General features: G+C 35.1%; 1 protein-coding gene across 7 annotated transcripts in view; it reads left to right on the top strand.

Moving 5' to 3' along the window:
* Positions 1 to 18,673, top strand: part of LRCH1 (leucine rich repeats and calponin homology domain containing 1) — a 120,522-nt gene that overhangs the window by 90,728 nt on the left and 11,121 nt on the right. For 3 of the 7 annotated variants that reach the window (XR_008482853.1, XR_008482851.1, XM_054271986.1), the window contains 4 exons: positions 2,516 to 2,623; positions 6,852 to 6,961; positions 10,435 to 10,572; positions 12,060 to 12,137. Coding sequence is in view for 3 of the 7 variants with exons in the window: in XM_054271986.1 (XP_054127961.1) it covers positions 2,516 to 2,623; positions 6,852 to 6,961; positions 10,435 to 10,572; positions 12,060 to 12,137 (434 nt within the window). In the remaining 4 variants the exon portion in view is untranslated. The remainder of the gene's footprint in view (positions 1 to 2,515; positions 2,624 to 6,851; positions 6,962 to 10,434; positions 10,573 to 12,059; positions 12,138 to 18,673) is intronic. The other 4 variants (XR_008482852.1, XM_054271987.1, XR_008482854.1 and 1 more) reach the window with 2 other exon arrangements.

Here is an 18,673-nt window from a genome sequence, read left to right as displayed (position 1 = left end):
TGCTAATTGTTGAAATTGAGAGTTGCCAAGGTCTTGTGTTATCTTTAATATGCCAGACCTTCAAGTCTGGCTTGAAGCAGACAGAACAGCTTCTAATACATCTTGCAATCAAGAGTTGTTTTTCCTTTGTGTTGTGCCATTTCTAGGTCACTGTATTTCTTAGTTTCTGCTGAAAAAAGTGACAACAACACAGACAAAAAAATTTCTATTGTCAGAGGTTGAAGCAAGCACTGACAAAACTCGAAGTCACAAAGCACTTTGTATTCTGAAGTGAGAAGTTGTTCCCTTGCTACTGTTCATGTAGTGTGACATTACTTGTGAATCTAGTGCCTTCAGTTTGAGTGGCTTGTAGAGACCTTGAAGCACAATGTTAGTAGCTATGCTGGGACATGCTTGTATTTCAAGTTAGTTGGAACATAAAATGATCAATAAAACTTTGCAGTATTTTTTTCTCATCTGACTGCTCATTATTGTCTTTCTATCTCTGGATATTTATTCCTTCAGCTTGTTTTATTCCCTAACTGCATTATCTGTGTACTTTGAAAAATACTTGAGAATCCCAATTGCTACCAGAGTCAGACTGTTTACTTTTTGCCATAAATCTGTGTACTGTTACCCCCCCGGTGTTGACTCAGAGTTTGTTGTGCTGACTCTGAAGTTCAACTGGTGTCCCAATAGCCAGAAACAGTGACCCAGCCTTGGGAAAGTCTAAAGAGAGAGCAAGAGAGAGAGCTGTGGAACTCTGAAAAGAAGTTTAAGGTGAAGTTTTATATGACACAGTCTGAATTACTATCATGTTAATACAGGTTCCAAAATTGTGGGAAGGAAAAATCCTACATGAATAAGATCCTTCTGAATATTAGTTGGGAATGTTAGAAAAGAGAGACTTCTTGTGCTTACTGAAACTTTGTTTGGGCTTTCTTCTAATATTTGGGTGATTTTAGTTGCTTTCAGATCTACACAGCAATCTTGAATTGATTTGTGTTTATGGTTTAGCATTTAGAGTAGAGGTAGTTTATAGCCTCTAGTTTGGTCTGAGGAACATTAATGTTGCTTGTGTGTAGGATTCAGTAGATAAATGTGAGGATACATGTAGAAAGGCAAGAAATGAGTGAAATAATTTTTTTTGTTTTGCAGAAGTGATAAAGGAACATTGTGATCAAATACAGAAAGAGTTCATTAAGGAGCAACATCACTGTGAAAGGCAGAAAAGACATTTAAATCTCTGTCAGAAAATAGGAAACCAGTGTGAAGCTTTGAAAGGATGGATGATATGCTGAAGAGATTCAGGAAGGAGATATTTTAAGTGTGTCAGTATCCAGTTCTGAAACAGTGTAGAATGGAGGTTTGAGGAAAGCTTGGGGAGAAATCCTTGCCACAATTCAGACAAGAGACAGAAGTGCAGAGTAGATGTGGTAGGGAAGGAAAAAAATTTCCACAGAAGGATCAGTAACAGGTGGTGTTGTGACTAGTTAAAGGAGAGAAGGCAGAATGGATAGGGAGAACAGGAGCTGTATTGCTGCCCCAGTTTAGTTCATGAGTGGTCATGAACTGTAGACATGATATGCTTTTACTGTCATCTGGTGAATAGTCTGCAGACTGTTGCAGCTTCTGTGGAAATGTACAGTTTTGTGTACTTCAGGGACCCACATTGAATAATTAATGATGCTGTGTTTGTTAGAAGACTGTCTGTGGTGCAAGTTTGCCAAAGCTTGTTGTGCAAACTCAGGATCAGCCTTTGGGGGTATTCTATGCCTATTCTTGTCCCTGGGAAGCCTCTCTGAAAGCTGTGGAGGACCAGTACTTACATAACGTGGTGGATCCATTGTAGATTTGAACTTATTGCTGGGGGAGTTAGCAAGAAAAAGGTAGCCCTTCATTAATTATTAAGTGAATTAAAATTAAAGGAAAGCACCTGTGGTACATGTACTTACTGAACATCCTTCAACAAAATGAGAAGTGATATCCAAGTGATAATATAGTTGCTACTTCCAAAATCAGCTGGGAAATTGTAATGTAATAATATTTTCATATGGATGTGTAAATTTTCTTTGTGAGAAATGTTCTTATTACGTAGTTACACAAATATATAAAAATCCTGATTCTGTGGTAGTTTCCTTCTTGAAACTTGACAGCTGGTATATTTACCTCCTGACACAGAGTAAAGGTTTTTATCAGGCTATAATAAAATCTATGGGTACTTTTTCTTAAAACTTGGTTGTAACAAGTTGTGTGAAGTGCTGTGGTTACAATGATCTTGCTAAGCTTAACAGCCTTAACTGCACATATGATGTATGATTTGCAAGTACTAACATTTAATTCTTCGTTCTTTTTATTCTGCACCATCTTTCATTCTTTTCTCAAAATTTATGCATTTTGTATTAATCACCTTTGAATTACATCTTTGCCATTACCATACAATCCTAATGCCATATATGAAATGCTGCTGCCCACTTTTATCCCCACTCCGGTCCTTATTACCACCATGGTTGGACTGGTTATCACTCCCCTCCAGCAGACCCATCCCTCAGTTTTCCTCCTATCTCCTTCAACACACTTACACAGGCACAAACATGGGACAACTTTAGCTACAGTATCCCATCTGAAGGAGACAGTGACAATGGTAGGTGTTCCATATATAACTTACTTTACTTGTTTTCAGAAACATGAATGTGTGGTGAATGCCCCACGTGGCTAAGGACAAAAGACAATACTCTGCAGGGGATGTTTATAAGACTAAATTCCTCAGAGGATGCACTTTAATTTGCTCTGGAATATGTAGTGTTAAAAGTCACAGTGAAGTTTCGCTCTCTTCTTCTCTGGCAAAACAACTTTTCCTATGATATTAATTCCAAGAACTATTTTCAGTGTGGGTTTATTTACTTGCTTAATTTTCAAGAGCTGTAAAAGTTGTACTCAAACAGCAGTTAATTTTGCTGCTCTCCCTTCTGGATTTTTTTATTTATTATTTTTTGAAGGCTACTTAACTATTAAAATATCCTTCTTCCATCTACATTTATTGGTGCAGGTGCATAACTAGCATAATAGAAGAATCCATAAAGAAACAAATCTGAAACAATCAGCTAAGCAAAGATAGTGATTTCTGTCCAATAGAAACTGTTGTTAATAATGTGTTCACAGTGAAGGTCAGGTACATTAGTGGACTTTTGTTACTGTTGCTTTTGTTTTGTTTTTCTCCAGGGGTTTGTTGTCAAAATACACTGAGGCACAGCACCAATATGCAAAGTGGGCCATGTTTTGCCAGTTGCCCTAAAATGGAAAGGTGTTAAGATATTAAAAGGTTGCGAAACTTTCAAAATAATCAGATTGAAACCAAGACCACAAATATTGAATGATGCAAACATTTAACTTACAGTTAACGAAACTTTCCTGTCTGACTATTCAGGTGCCACTCTGGAAGTCATACTTGTACCACCCAAGGCTTCAGGACTGAAGCCTCTCAACGGGGAGTGTTTCATTCTTAGTTCATGTCTTTAGTTGAGAGTATTTCCTATTTGCCTCAGTGTTCTTGATTATAAAACCATAAAAGATAGCATATGTAAGGAATCAACTCCATAGGGGAAGTGAGTGTGGAATATAAGAATTCTGATACTGGTGACTTGAAAAAACTGAATTTAGTTCATGATGGTCTGAAGCTAAGTTAACATTTCACTGATGAATAGCATAACAGAGAAACCTAGAGGTGCATCTCTCAGTGCAGAATTTGATCTGTGTTTACTTATATTTTTAATATTTTTAATGTTTTAATCTTCTAAATGAAAGGAGGGGCACAGACTAGCTTGTGCATTTGGAAATTATAGAAGCCTCCTGTCACTCTTAAATCTTAAGCCAAATGGAAATGTTAGCGTTTGTCTTGGAGTGTTATAGCAGAAACTGCTTTTACAACTGCATATTGTTTTTAATTAGGGGTGTTGCATTTCTGTTACTTAAATATAGACTGAATAAGTCAATCAAAAAGAAAAGTAACTATGAACTTGCAGCCTGACTTCAGCTCCACCTGTCATAGTCCAACCTTCTTTTTGTCTGTTATATTTAGAGTCAGGTTAAATAATTTCGTGGTTTGCCTGAAGGATGACATTGTTACACTAAGTACTCAGTACACTGAATTCCTTGATTTACAATAGTGGAGAAATGTGCACTGAAATTCAGTGCAGAAATGAAAATTTTCGCCAGGAAGTTTGTCCTTGACAGTGGTATGTTGAGCATGTTATTAACTATGTTATTAGCTATTACTCATCTAACTTGTTGACACTCAGCAAAATATTTTAAAAAAAATTTGGAACAAATACTACTTAATAACCTGGCTTGAGCATGGATTCAAAAAGCAGAAACTGATTCTTTGAAAGAGTGAAAAATAGAAATTCAGGTGTGTGTGAGTTATGGGCTCCCCTTGCTGGAGATTGTGTGTAATGCTGAGAAGCAAGCAACACTTAGGACTGCCAAAACTTCCTTTATGGGAACACTTTTTAGAAAAATCAGTACATAACTGAACTTTTATAGTTAATGCTTTAGAATGTGGGGGTTTTTAAATTCTGTTTTTTAATCAATTAAACTTATTTTATTGAAAAGCTTGTATATTTGTGGTTTCTCACTGCCTAAGATTAGCCTGCCTTTTTCTTGTGGTGGAATTGACAAAGTAATGCTAATACCTTGCAGTAAGGTATGTTTATAATCTGAAATTGGAAGGAAGTAAATCTTGGAACTTTGACTTCACAAAGGCCTAAAAAAGGATAGCTGTGGCCAAACTGAATGAAGACCTTAATGATACTCTAATTCTATGAAAATTGAACATAATTCTGTACTACTGTTTTTGTAGATAATTATTTCAAATGTTGCTACTGCTAATAAAGCTACAGTGGCTTTGAAGTACCATTTAAAAGATGGTTGTACTCTTCAAGAAGGATTTTTGTCTAGGTATTTCATCTGTGATAGGCAGCAAAGCTCAATTATTAGACATGTATAATGAACTAGAAAATTTTAGTAATTGCAGCTACTATTTTTAATTAATGTGATAGGAAATTTTTATTTCACCTCTTAAAAATTTAGAAATAGCCTCCAGTAAACTATTACTGAGTTGCTAATGCAGAAATTTTAATACAGTACAGTTCTGGAGTTAATAGAAGTCCTTGATAAGGGTTTCTGCTCTTGAAAAACTTATGGTTTTGGGGGTTTTTTTTGGTAGCCATCTTAAATGATGCAATTTATAAATAACAATTTATGTATTTTTTCACCATGTATCAGTGTTCTAACAGCCTCTGTGTTTTTGGGCATGAACAATCATAGTCACATGTCACCTTTCTACAAAATGTTAGGAAGCATGGATATGTTCATACTCCCTACTTTGGATTTAGAATTCAATTCCAAATGTTGAGTCTGCCTTCTACAAAGCAGAAGATTGAATATCAGTAAACCTTTGTGTCTGAAGGCATGGCTCTGCTACTCTCATGCATTGTGTGGCAGGTCAGCATGAAGAATGTTTTTATTTATGATGTGTACACCTCTGTGCAGAGCCTTCTGAATGGTGACACTGATGAAGATGTGTTGTCCACCTGGAGAGAGGATTTGAGCTGCAGTCACTCTCTGTAGTTCTCAGTCCTGCACATTCTCTACAGGATGCTCTCCCACTCTATCCCTGGGATTAGTTTGCTAATATAGAACTATAATATTAGGTGTTCTATTTAAAAACAGTTCTGTTTAACAAATAGCATTATTACGGCATTCCAGAAATTACTGATTTTACTGAAATTACGCAAATTTCAGTTCGCTGAGAAAAGTTAAATCGGGACTGTATGGGTCAAGTAGTGGAAGGAAGCAAGTTTGGTAATTGGCCATGGTTTATTCTGCCTTGATGCCTAAGATGAATAGCCTAAAGACAAGGAGTTTGTTGCCTTAAGCTTATAGTAGCTAGGGGAAAGAACTCTGGCTTTTGGCTGAAGTGCCATAGGGTGCTGTCTGTCTGTCCCTTTGGTAGAGAAGTAACTTAGATCAATTATCTCATTAAACACCCTGCATACAGGTAAACCTACACACAGTTGGGTGAGATTCCTCGTGACCACACTTGTGTGAGGTGGCAAACAGAGTCACAAACAGGGACAGTTGCATTTTGGCTGTACATCCTCTTGTTCTTCCGACCCATTCAAAGCAGTCACTGCTCACAGAAATGGAAGGGTGAAGGTGCATATTTGCAGAAATGTCATGTAATGATTTCAAGGAACTGGATTGTGGGCAGTGAGAGTTGACAGGACTGGTAGGAAGGAGAACTGCCAAGGGTGTGTGCTATGCTATGTTTGCAATATGACTTTTTAGTGTAGGCACTTACTGAATGGCTGAGTCTTCCTACATTTGTCTTTGTTTGGTGGGTTTGTTTTTGTTTTTTATTTTTTTAGTATAACCTTATCTAGTAAGCATTTTGTTCTGTGTAGGAGGCTTGTCACAGCTTTTTACACAATTCAGCATCTCGTTATGAGAGAGTTCTACTTAAGAGTAAGAGGTGTTTCCTGCCATGTTAAATACAAAGCATTTTAGAGATCAGATTCTCTAAGGGACACTGCTGGTGTTTGATCATCTGACAAAATTTGCCCATTCAGATTAGGATTTGGATGATAAATTATCTGCACCATTGCTGCCTCAGGACAGTGTCCAGAGCAATATCCCAAAAGCAGCCATTCATAATTGTAATCTAAGATCAGATTTTTCTGTCCTCTGGAGGACAAAAAAAAATTTCTAGCTGTTTTTGCTGGAGGCAATGCCTAAGGATTTTGCTTAATTTAGAAATAAAAAAATAAAAGTGTTTGTTCTTAAACTAAGATCTCTCTTTTTAAAAATCACAGTGTTCTTAAGACCACAAAGAAATTTGGAATCAATAGACCCACAGTTCACAATTCGAAGGAAAATGGAGCAGATGAGAGAAGAGAGAGAGCTTGTGGAGCAGCTACGTGAGGTATGTGAGTGCTGGTAGAATTAATTTATGCTGATGGAATGTCTTTTTTAGGTTTTTTTTGGAAAAGTTGCCGAAGGAGAAAAATGCAAGAAAGGTTATATGAGGCAATATTGCTTCTGCTTCTGCAAATCACATTGATGAGACTGTTGCGGAAGTTCTTTATCACGATCAGATGTCTGTATTTCAGGAAAGACTTCGTAAAAATGAGAATAATGGGAGTTACCTGAATGACATCCAGTTAATCAGCATGCCTTGCACTGGTGGAATTAACTACTTGTTTAATTTAATCAGAAAGGATGAAGTGAGCACTTGAGACAGAGAGAGAGGTCTAGGAACTATTTCCAAGCAGCTGGAGAAATCCTCAGTTTTGCATGTAAAAGGCACAGTGAAATTTATTAGTTCAAGCTGTAAGTAGATAACCAGTGCTTGAAGCGCTTTCTTAGAAATTAAATCAATATTTCATCAGTGGAAAATCTGAATACAGAAGTTGATTTCCTGATACATTGTCTTGAATGTATGAGCTGGAACCTGATGGAAAAATTGGTGCATAGGATTTGTGTTACACAACTGGGTAGAAATGTTTGTGTGACACCTGGTTGTGTTGAAAAAAAGAGATGACAACCTTTGCTGTGAGGAATATCACAAGCCTGAACCTGTCAAGGTTTCCAGTTACATCCCATTAACAGGGCAGAGGGACAGACATTAACATAACTGCAAGTCCTGAAAGCAATAGTTGATTTTCACTTCAAATCTGAATTGCAAGGTTATTTGTTCTTATCTCATTAGCTTCATGGAATGGCCAATTGAAAAATCATCAGTATGTTTTAAATAACATATCTTCTATTATTTAATTTTAAAGCAACAGGGTTCTTCTCTTTACCAAAAATGCTTAAAAGGTGGGATTTTTAATGCAGAATGATAGACTTGTAGATTTGTCTTACCTCAGCCCTCACCTGTTCTAAGTATGAATTAACCTAACTTTGCCCTGCTGATTATATATCTTTTTTAACAGAACAGGTCTTATTAAAGATTTAACATAGTTGATAGAATGTAGTGTATTATCAATTCTAAACCTGAATGATGCCAAAAGGACAAGATGGAGGAATTAGATGAGACAGACTTGTTGGCAGTGGGAAAGAAAATGTGGTAATGGGGAAGTAGCAGTAATAAACTGCAGTAGTTTGTAGTTATTCTGAGCCTAGTCAGCTCAGCAGCATCAATGCAGCTTTTAAACATTTCTTTGAAGAGTTACCATAGGTATGTAGCAAGCCTCAAGTTCCTAAAAATAATCATAGCTAATTTTTGCAAGATCCCTGCCTTGTGCATTAGTTCAGTTAATCCTCACAATGAAAAGTAGAACAAGGTTATTCACTGTGTCACAATCAGGCATGATTGTGGAGAAGTAATAAGGATGTCTCTTAGGTATTACCTAATGCTGGTATTACCTAATGCTACTACCAATAATGCTGGTTTAATGTGTTATGTTTTAGCTCCACTCACTATCCTTCTTTACTCTCACCCTGAAATAGCATGACCTAGAATGCAAATTATTTTGTTTCTTGTGAGAATTTTGATTACAAGTCATTGAGCTGGAAGACTAACCGTGTTTGAAAACACAAAGTGAGATTTTCAAATTAATGAAACTTATTTGGATATACTGGGTCCTTTAGTGACATTGGTAACCACCAGAACATTTGATTATGTATTGCACAAGAAAATAGCCCAGAACATACAAGTCATTAAGTTTTTACTGTATTCAATAAATACATATATTAGTAAATTTTGCTTTTGAATTATTTAATGGTAAGTTAGCATGTAGTAAGATTCCACAGAGCCATGAACTCCAGCATGAAACGGTATTGAGTTGGTATTGTAGGTGCACTGTGTTCCTGTAAAAAGCACACCCTGAGCTACACTGAATAGTCTCCCAACAGACAAATTAGTGTTCTAACAAATACATTTTTATTTTATTAACTTTATATGAATCTTTTTGTAACAAGTTTTGGAAAAACAGTCTCAAAGTGTATTTTTTTTGTGTACTTATTAAAAATGTTTTCTGATTTGTGAATTAAACCAAGGGGAAAATGAAACATTTTATTAGTGAACATGATGCACTCCCTTATTTGCCAGTTGAGAAACCTACATGCAAGTATTTGAGTAGTGTGTCTAGTAAAAAAAAAAAGGGAAAATATAATGAAACCCTAGAGTGCTTCAGTGGAGGCTGTTTTGTGGTGAGGCCACCCAAATAAACAATGTATGAGAAAGAAGTGAAGAGCTAGTTTTCTTTAGATTGGATTTGTTGCTTTAGAGTGCTGAGAATATCATGTGACTGCTTTCAGCTGCCTGAAGGGTAGTAAAAGAGAAGGTGTAAGGCCAGGCTTTTCAAAGATTAACAGTGAATCCATGAAAAACAGTGGCATAAATTGTAGAGAAAGACATTTCAAATAGTTATAAGGAGAAAATTCTTTACCATAAGGGCAGTGAAACACTGACTAAAATTGCTTGGAGATTCTGAGGGCTCTCTGTCCTTGCAGATATCCAAAACTTAACTAACCAGGGCTCTGGTGTCACTTCAAATTTGTTAGACTGTGACCTCCAAAAATCTCTTCCAACCTACTTCCTTTATTCTAAAAAGAATTACCTATTCATAGGTATTCATATTCAACCAGTATAGGTTGAGGTAAGATATTAATAGAGAGTAATGACATTAAGAGGTTCAGCTAAGAAATATCTATTTAAAGACAATGGGGAGTAATTATCTCCTAATGTAGAGTTGGAATGTTTTCAAAATTGGAGCACAGTTCAGGAAACTCATCAAATATAACAATCTATTGGGTTTGCTGGATTTTTTAAAATACTTAAGTATTTTCAAAAGTATTTTATTTTACAATATCAAATTCTGTTTGTTGAGACTTCCGTTTTTCTTAACGTGTATCCAGAATTTCTCTTTTATATCTGAATGTTTTGCCTTCTCTTACCTATTTTTCTGATCACTCTAAAGCTTCCTGAGTAATTTTTAGGCTACTAGGGAAAGATTGCCTTTTATTCTCTGCTTGTTCAGTCATTAACACAATGTAGTTCTGTTTCAGTTATCTGCTGATAAAGAAAATTTAAGATGGATAAGTAAAAGACTTGAGAAAATGGTAAAAGGAAGGAGTCACATACAGTCAGTCACATGACTAATTGTATGAATGTGTTTTTATACCTCTCTGTATAAAAAAAGTTGCATATTGTGGCAACAGCATTGCAGTGTTGAGTTCATTTAAGGAAGTTTATGTTGTTGAGTGACCAGCATAAAGGAGGTTGTGGTTTGGTTTCTAAAGAATTAGTTATATAAAGGAATTGTGGTTTTTGGTAATAAAAACTCCAAACCTAGCTATGTGCCTACAGCATAGGAGATGAGGATATTTATTGCCCTTTTGTCCCATTCATGCATTTCTATATCAAAGTGTGCCTGCATTCTTCCTTTGCAGAACATAGAAACAAGGCTAAAGATCTGTTTGCCCGAGGACCTGGGCTCGGCCCTGATGGACGGTGTCGTTCTGTGCCATTTAGTCAACCACGTCCGCCCTCGCTCTGTCGGGAGCATTCATGTGCCCTCACCAGCAGTTGTGAGTTGCAAGTTTCTTGCTGCACTGAGGTGTTTTATTGATTACTGTTTCATTCCCAAGTGATGTGTGGGTACATAAACCATGTTACTGTTCAGTGAAAGATCTCTGCTGTTACAGGCAATGTTTGTATGATTGCAAATGTTCATTAACTTTTATATATAACACATTTATATATATATCATCTAGGTATATGCGTGTGTATATATACACAGGCACACTTATAAATGAACAAAAGTATCCTGCCTTGTTCCTAATCTAGCAACAAGATCAAGTATTTTCATAATGGCAATTGTGTTCAGAACAATATGAAATGCTCTGGTTACAAGTTTTCATTCTAGTACACCCTTAAAAAAGAAAACTAGCCTGTCCTCTGTTGATTGAAAAAAAGTGAGGTTGGCTTCAGCGTTGTATGATTTAGCAGATGTCATGCTACTAAAGCACTTAAAACTGTTATTAGTATATTTGTCCTGTTGGGTAATATGTAGAGGTGATTCCTTTTACCTGCAGACAGAACAGAAACTTGCACTGTAGTGATTTAATATTGGCTTACCTAAATCTAAGGACTTGAAGATTACAGTACATAAACTGTGTGCACTTATTAAAACTTAAGAAAACACTATTGTGTTTTCTCTGTTTATATCTATTTATTGAATAGATCATTGTTCCAGGTTTCTGGTAACAGTCTGGTTCTAAAGAGGTTTGTATGTTTTCAACTATTTGCCTTTTTTATTTTTAACATATAATTTGGTAAAAATTTGCCATGTGCACCCTGATTCTCAATTCTGAAAATACTACGTGGATTTTGGAGGCAGTCTGTAAGAACTTTCAAGAAGACAGATTTAAGAAAAATATACTTTTTCAGATATTCTGGTGCAATTTCTTTTGCTGTTCCTTGACTTGAAATAATTTCTATCTTTGGTAAAAATATAACATTGCCAAAATTTGTAAACTTGAATATCTGGCGTAAAAACTTCTCATGCTGATTTTGAAAAATAAATATCTTGTGATATTTTCTGTAACAAAAGGCACATATTTTAATTTTTTTTTTCATTTTGTTTCAACTTTATATTGATATTCTCTTCCTTGAAACAGCCTTCAAATTACTTTAGCCTGGAAAATCAGTTCTTTGAATTCCTTGCGACTGCAGTGAATTCTTGGTTTAAGTAAATATTTAGGAATTACAATTGTTTCACATCTGATAAAATTAGAAACTAAAATAGTGAGGAGTTTGGGTTTTGGTTTTTCTTTTTGGTAACATGATACTTCTGTAAGTATTTGGTAAATAGTTCTGAGTGAGACAAATTGTAGAAATGTTTGAGATTCTAAAGTAATGAGACATTAATACTTCTGGGACATTAATATAATGTATAGCTACTATAAATTTGTGAGTATATAAAAAATTTTAAAGGTATCAGCCTGTTAATTACAGTTAAGTCTGTTCTTCATGACTTCTTTAGCCATAGACAATTTTTTTTTCTGTTCTACAGCCTAAACTTAGCATGGCCAAATGCAGGAGAAACGTGGAAAACTTTTTGGATGCATGTAGAAAACTGGGGATACCAGAGGTAATTTAATTGAGTGTCATTTCTAGATGTTCAAAAATGAAAACACATTAATTACATGAAAGCTGAATGATAATTTTATGCACTACAGGTTTTTAGCAATAAAGACACAGAATTTAAAAACTGAGCTAAATAATGTGATTTAATACTACTTTAGTGCATTTAAGTGGCTTATTTCATAGCACTTAAAAATTGCAGGTGTTGTCTCAAAAGAGTAATTCACTATTATCTCTAATACATCTTTTTTGCTATGGAAAATATATAAGGAATTATTATAATTATTCTGTAAGTAGCCAAAAGCTTGCTATTTTTTTCATTGCACAACATGACTGCATTTTTACCTCATGCTTTTAGAATATGAACTTCATCCTTCTTAGTTTTTACTTTTTTTTTGCAATATTTCCGTTTTTTACAATGTTAAGTACTCTATGCATTGATGACTAATAACAGACTCATCTCTTGTATTGAAATATTTCTACAGCGATTTGAAGAAAAGCATTGTATGTTAAGTATGGAAAGCACGTATGTGTAAGATTCTATCATGTAGTCATAAGTATTTCAGTAGTTGGAAACAGGGAAATTGCAGTGCTTGGTAATTTCTGATTTTCATTTAAGAATGATATCACTCATCATGTAATTTATTCTCATCTTCATAACTAATGTAATGAATACTGCAGTTGCATTGGGATTATTTCAAAGACTTCCTTATGCTTTAGATGAATCTATTAGAAAAATTTAAATTTCAAATACGTGACCCTCAAAAGAAGGTAAAGGTTATATAAGGCCATTTTAAACTGAACATAGGAAAATTACATTATGTATTTTCACTGGTGCCTACATATGACAGTATAACTAAGGCTGAGTTCTTTTTCGTCTGTTTCAAGAATGCTGAAATGTAAAGATATTTTGTGTGATTTTCACCACCATCCCCTTGGGGAGCAGATGGTAATGCAAGATTTCACATTGAGAAAGAATTATAGTGTCAATTCTTTGTTTTATCTATATTTTAGCACTTGATTTGGAGGACAGCAAAAGTGACAGATAATTTTTGCTATTTGTAGGAATTTTGAGGGGGAGACTTTCTTACAGTTCCAATGAATGGTTCATCATAAATTTAATTTGACAATTCAGTGAAATGGCTCTTAAGCTGTAATGTTCATTTAGTTTTCGTAGTTACATAATTTATTATGTTGGAATGATTTCAAATTAAAGGTAAAATTTCACTTCAGAGAAGATGAAAATCTTGTTGTTGTGGACTTCTAGACATGAAGCATTTTTTAAGCGGCCCCAAAATTTTTCTGATATATCATAAATCATCAGTGAATAGAATGCAAGTCAAATTTTCTTGGCTGTAGCCTTTTGGGAAAGAAAAGGCAAAGATCTGTTTTCATTGCTGCTCTGAGATCTTTCAGAAAGCTTTCCTTCTTTTTGATTCTGGATTTCTCTAAGTATGTTGTCTGGAGAAATATCTTCTTGGTATTTTGTGAATAGGCATTTCCATATATATATTTATTACCTCTCCTTTTTAATCCTTTCATCAAAATTACTGTTGAATTCCTTTGGATTTTTACAATTTTATTAAAGTTTATTTGTTGAAGAGTTGCATGGAGGCTTGGACTCAAAGCCACATCTTACCAGTCTGATTTGTAAACTAACCATCTTTATGTATCTAAACAAGCATTAACTTCTCTTGAAGGGAAAAACTCATTCACTTAAATATTAACTGCTGGCAATTGTAAACTTACAATAGGTTTTAAGTACTCTGAGCATATTCTTTTTTATTAGGCATTGGTAATTTGCAAATGTATGTTTACAAAATTTGCTATATTTTGTGAGAACACATCGTGTTGTGGAACTAGCTAGTAGATGCTAGAACTTTGCTGTGTGTTCCAGGGACATGGATTAGGAATGCAAAGTTGTGTAATAGTGAGTATGGCAGCTGTCAAAGTTTTTAAAGAACTGCAGATGGCATGCTCATGCTGCTTCAGATGGATGAGCTGTGCAGTACCTAATTATCTCTGGAGAAACCAGGAAAAGAAGTGACTTTTTTTTTTTAAACAAGCACCTTATGTGGGAAAGTGATGGGTTCTACTTTTGAGTCCTTATATACCTGTAGGTATTGGGCTTTTCTGTGGTACTTATGCCCATGTCTAGTTCCTGAGAATTGAGTTGAAATTCTGCTCCAGGGGTTTGAAAAGGCTTTTAAATGGTCCTAATTTGTGTTGGTTTGTTTTCAGTTATTTAAGGAATAGAGTACGTGCTGTTTCTTGAACTCCACAGGTTTGGAATAATTTCCTGTTTAGTCATGTAAAATGAAAATAAGAAAATAGCTAAGTAGTTGCTGTGCTGTGCTGATGTGCATGGTCTCTTACTTCTGTGGTTTTCAGCATTCAATTCTTGGATCAAAATTACTTTCCCAGAATGATCCTGGGAAGTTTCATACAGATGTAGAACAATGCAGGTGCTATCTAAATGTGTCACACTGAGTATTTGGCATCTTGACCAAAGAGTTGCAAATACAAAATTGAGGAACATCCTTGTCTCTTTATCATGACTGGTATGTAGAAGACTCTGAAAGTGATTACCTGCCAGGTGAGAGTTCCAATACAGTGGGGGACACATTGAAATTGATTTCTGTTAACAGCCACATGATGCTTTTGACTGCATGCAGAAGGAACCTGCCGGATCACACACAAGAGGGAGGTTTGAAGTCTGACCCTTAATAAGAAACTAAATAGCAATGCTCTGGCTGCACCAGGAGGCTGTTAAAAGTGTGAGACTTGCAAAACAATCAGATTGTGTCCAATTTTGCTACTAGGCTTTGCTGTAGCACCATATCAGTGAACCTCTTAAATCACTTTTTGAGACAAAACAACCTTTTTGTTTGATGTGAGAAAGGGATGTTGGCAGGTAAGTATCTGAAAGTATGAAGATTCAGAAAATGTCTGTTGTACCCCTCAGGAGTTGTGTTACAAAAAGGTTCAATCCTTGTTTCTTAGAAAATTGCTGAAGAATACTTTGTTTTACATTGTTAACTAAAACCCATCAAATTACCTGATTTACCTCAGCAGGGCTGAGGTCCTGCTGCATTTTTCAGTGACATACAGTACTTGGATTGTGCCATTCACTGGACTTAACATTGTTAATGTCATGTGAGCCCACAAATAATACCACCCTCACTAACTCAGTTCATCCATGTTGCACCCACCCTCTCACACTTTGTGGGTTTGAAAAATAAAGCTGGATTTTTTACTTCTCTTTTGCGTGGCAGCGTGGCCCCCAAAGTGTCAAATGTAATGATTCTGTATTGCAGTTTTACTCTTCCTAATGACATCTCATGCCAAAGATATTAAAAATTGTCAGAAGAGTGAATTATCATCACATTACCTTGTATGTGAAGTTATGGAAGTATTTTGTTTTCAACTGGTCTTTCATAAAACCAGTAACTATATATGTAAATAAAGGCAAAAATATTAATGCAGTTTTCTTCAACTTGTCATTGCAAAATCGGTATTCATACTAGGAGTAAGGACATAGACTTTGCTATTTCAACCTGCAAATTAATAACTCAATTAAACTTGAGCTTTTATTCTTGGTAGCTGTTATTCCTGGTAATCCATATTACAGGGTGTTATGCAATTTCAGTAATGTGAATCAGTAGTCCTTTCAAAAGTTAAAAATTGATTTGTGGTGGGTTGAATGATACTTTACTATAAGTAAGATTTAGACCAAAACAAAGCTGTACATGCAATATGTGTGAAAGACAAAAGTTACAAGTTTTGTACATATTTTCTGGTTCTCAGTTATGAACAAATAAGGGGTATCAGAAGTAGGATCTTTTATGCATTTTTTGAAAAAGAAAATGTAGTCTTTTCAATGTCTGTGAAATTAGCTTTTTACAAAGACAGGAATTCATTTTTATAGTATTCAGCTTACACTAATGTAATATCTTAAGAAGCATATTTTGACTCTTTATTGGGGTCAGGTCAGAAAAATATAATTTATCTTTTTAAAAAGAAAATAAATACTTCCCCACATAACATGCTGTATTGATCATCATACAGTTTAAAAATAAAGATAGACTGAAGTTATCATGATTACTAATAGAATGGTAATTTCCATTTGTAAAAGGTAGCGATAAAATGAAATCTTTCACAGTCAAATGTTCCAGTGTCTGTGTTCCAGCTCTTCAGCAGTATGCAGCATGATTTGGTATGACAAATAATACCTTGGGTAGGTATGAGAGCCTTCTACCATATCTCTTAAATTTTCAGTCATTTACATTGTGTAAACATATTGAGCAGAAAAGAGAGTGATGATAAGGAATGGCTTTTTGGATCTCACATCATTGTACAAAGATGCAGACTACAAAAGGTTTATCTGTGCCCCTTCTGAGTGACTTTAGTCCTGCAAATGGGACCTAATACTATGTATCAGGCTCTCCTCTGATAATGAGATTCACTATGTGGCAATGTCAGACAGGATTATTCTAAAAATCAGTGTGACTTGAGTTAGTGTAGGAATTGCAAATTAAGTAAAACAATAATAAAGAAAAACATAACAGGAGGCTTTTGTATTCTAAAAATACCAAAACAAAGGAGGCAGCCAGGCAGTGACTGTAAAGTGTTTTACCTTCTATCCACCTGTTAGTTGTTCAACTGGTAATCATGTTTTTCAGTTTAATGCAAGGTATGTTATCATTGCCACTTATACTTGTTTTCTAATCACTTCACGTAATCAGTTACTTCTCCATAGTTTCATCATGAGACATCCATGAAGTTGCAGTAAGTTCATCAGGTATGACTCATTTCTCCACCTTTTCCCTCTGGACTCTGTAATGGACACTGTGTGGTCTACGGTATGGAGTTAAGTGGTTCAATACACTCTCAATTACCGTCCTGAAATCGGAGTTCTGAGCTTCCTTTCATTTATGTTTTGGGTATAGTGCATATGCACTACAGATTTCTTTCTTTAATGCACTTCTGCAAGCTTACCCTTGACTTTTTTTACCAGTGTAGATCTGAGGAGGTCAGTTCTGAAATGCTCTCTGTTTTCAGTTACTGCAGGGGCATGCAGAATGAGGGTGGTTTGTGCACACAAACAGCTGGTTATGCTTTTGCTGTCGTATTTCTGTCTTACTGTGTTTATTCTGTGTGCATGATTGACAGCTCTATGATTTAATCATATAGCTTCATAGATGTAACGTCAGTCCATAAATGTAATTATTAAATAGACATATCTTTGTCATTTTTACTAGCAATAATTTCAATCCCCTAAATGAGAGGGGCAGTATTTGTCATAGATGGGTGGATGAGTGATTATCTTTGAGACTTTGTATGGAGGTCATGTGCTTTTACACTATTTCATGATGTCATGTTTTAGTTTTGTATTTTTATTGCACAAGATCAGTGCAATAAGTGGAAATACATCTACCGTTTTAGAAAAGCTATATATTTGTCATCGACAAATCTAAAATATATAAAGTAGAAATATTTTACATTATAAGGTGTGAATATAACACCAAGTTATCCATCATCACAGAACACACAAAAATAGATATTCCTAAGTCTTCCCCAAGTTTCACTGAATTTAACTAAAACACATCATGGCAGTTTCTGTAGAAAGTTTCTTCTGCATGTGTTGGCTGGTTTTGTACGCTTTGGCTTCTCCTTATGCTGCTTAGGATGTTAATCTTGGGTTAGCAACTTCATCAGTATCTGTAAACAGTCAACCTATTACCATCTCTCAGTCTCTAAAGTCTGAAATTACTCCCTTTTCCATTTGACTGCAGTAGGTACTGTTGGCATTGTTTTGGGGTTTTTTTGGACAAAAATTTTAAAAGGTCCTTGATATAAAGGTCTGGCATTTTATTTTTAAAATATAAATTGGACCTATCTTAGATATTTACTTTTGATATGTATTTGCAGTACGTAGGAATTGAGTCTTGGATGTTGTTCCAAAATGAATCCAGCATTTACTGGGTTTATTGATGTCTTTGGTATAAACGCAATACATTATGTGGTTGGTAGTCACAAATAGTTTGCACTAAAACTTTTTTCTATGGTAAGCAGCTTGTGGATGTAGGTGTACTCAAATACAGTACTAAATCTATCCCATTTTTAAACAAGATCAGCATGTTTTTGTGCTGTCTGTGAGTTTTCATACTCTAAAAAATAACAGAATTGCACTGAAGTTTATTATCACAGTAGAGTTTTGAGTTAAAAAATTCTGAAAAAGGACTGCAAAAAAAGTGCTGTTGCTAGGCAGGTTGGTTCTCTACTCTGTGTCTGCTGGCCTAAGTAACACAATTTTGCAGCTTTTGACTCCTGGTAAAGCTAGAACCACTCATGGTAAGCAAAAATAAAACAAAAAAAAAAGAAAAAAAGGTGTCACTATTTAATTTGTGTATAAATGACAGTTTTGACTTACAGTTCCACTAGCCACTTTTCAGGATAGAAAGGCATTTAAAATATTTTCAAGTTTAATTTATTTCAAACTAGAGCTTGAAACTTTGCACTAACAGAAAACAGACATTGAAC

Source organism: Melozone crissalis, unplaced genomic scaffold, assembly GCF_028551555.1.
Source record: "Melozone crissalis strain CALT ecotype California unplaced genomic scaffold, PUWL_Pcris_2 ptg000013l_1, whole genome shotgun sequence".
Taxonomy (NCBI): domain Eukaryota; kingdom Metazoa; phylum Chordata; class Aves; order Passeriformes; family Passerellidae; genus Melozone; species Melozone crissalis.
Note: the sequence above shows the minus strand (reverse complement) of the source record. Positions and strands in the feature narration are given on the sequence as shown.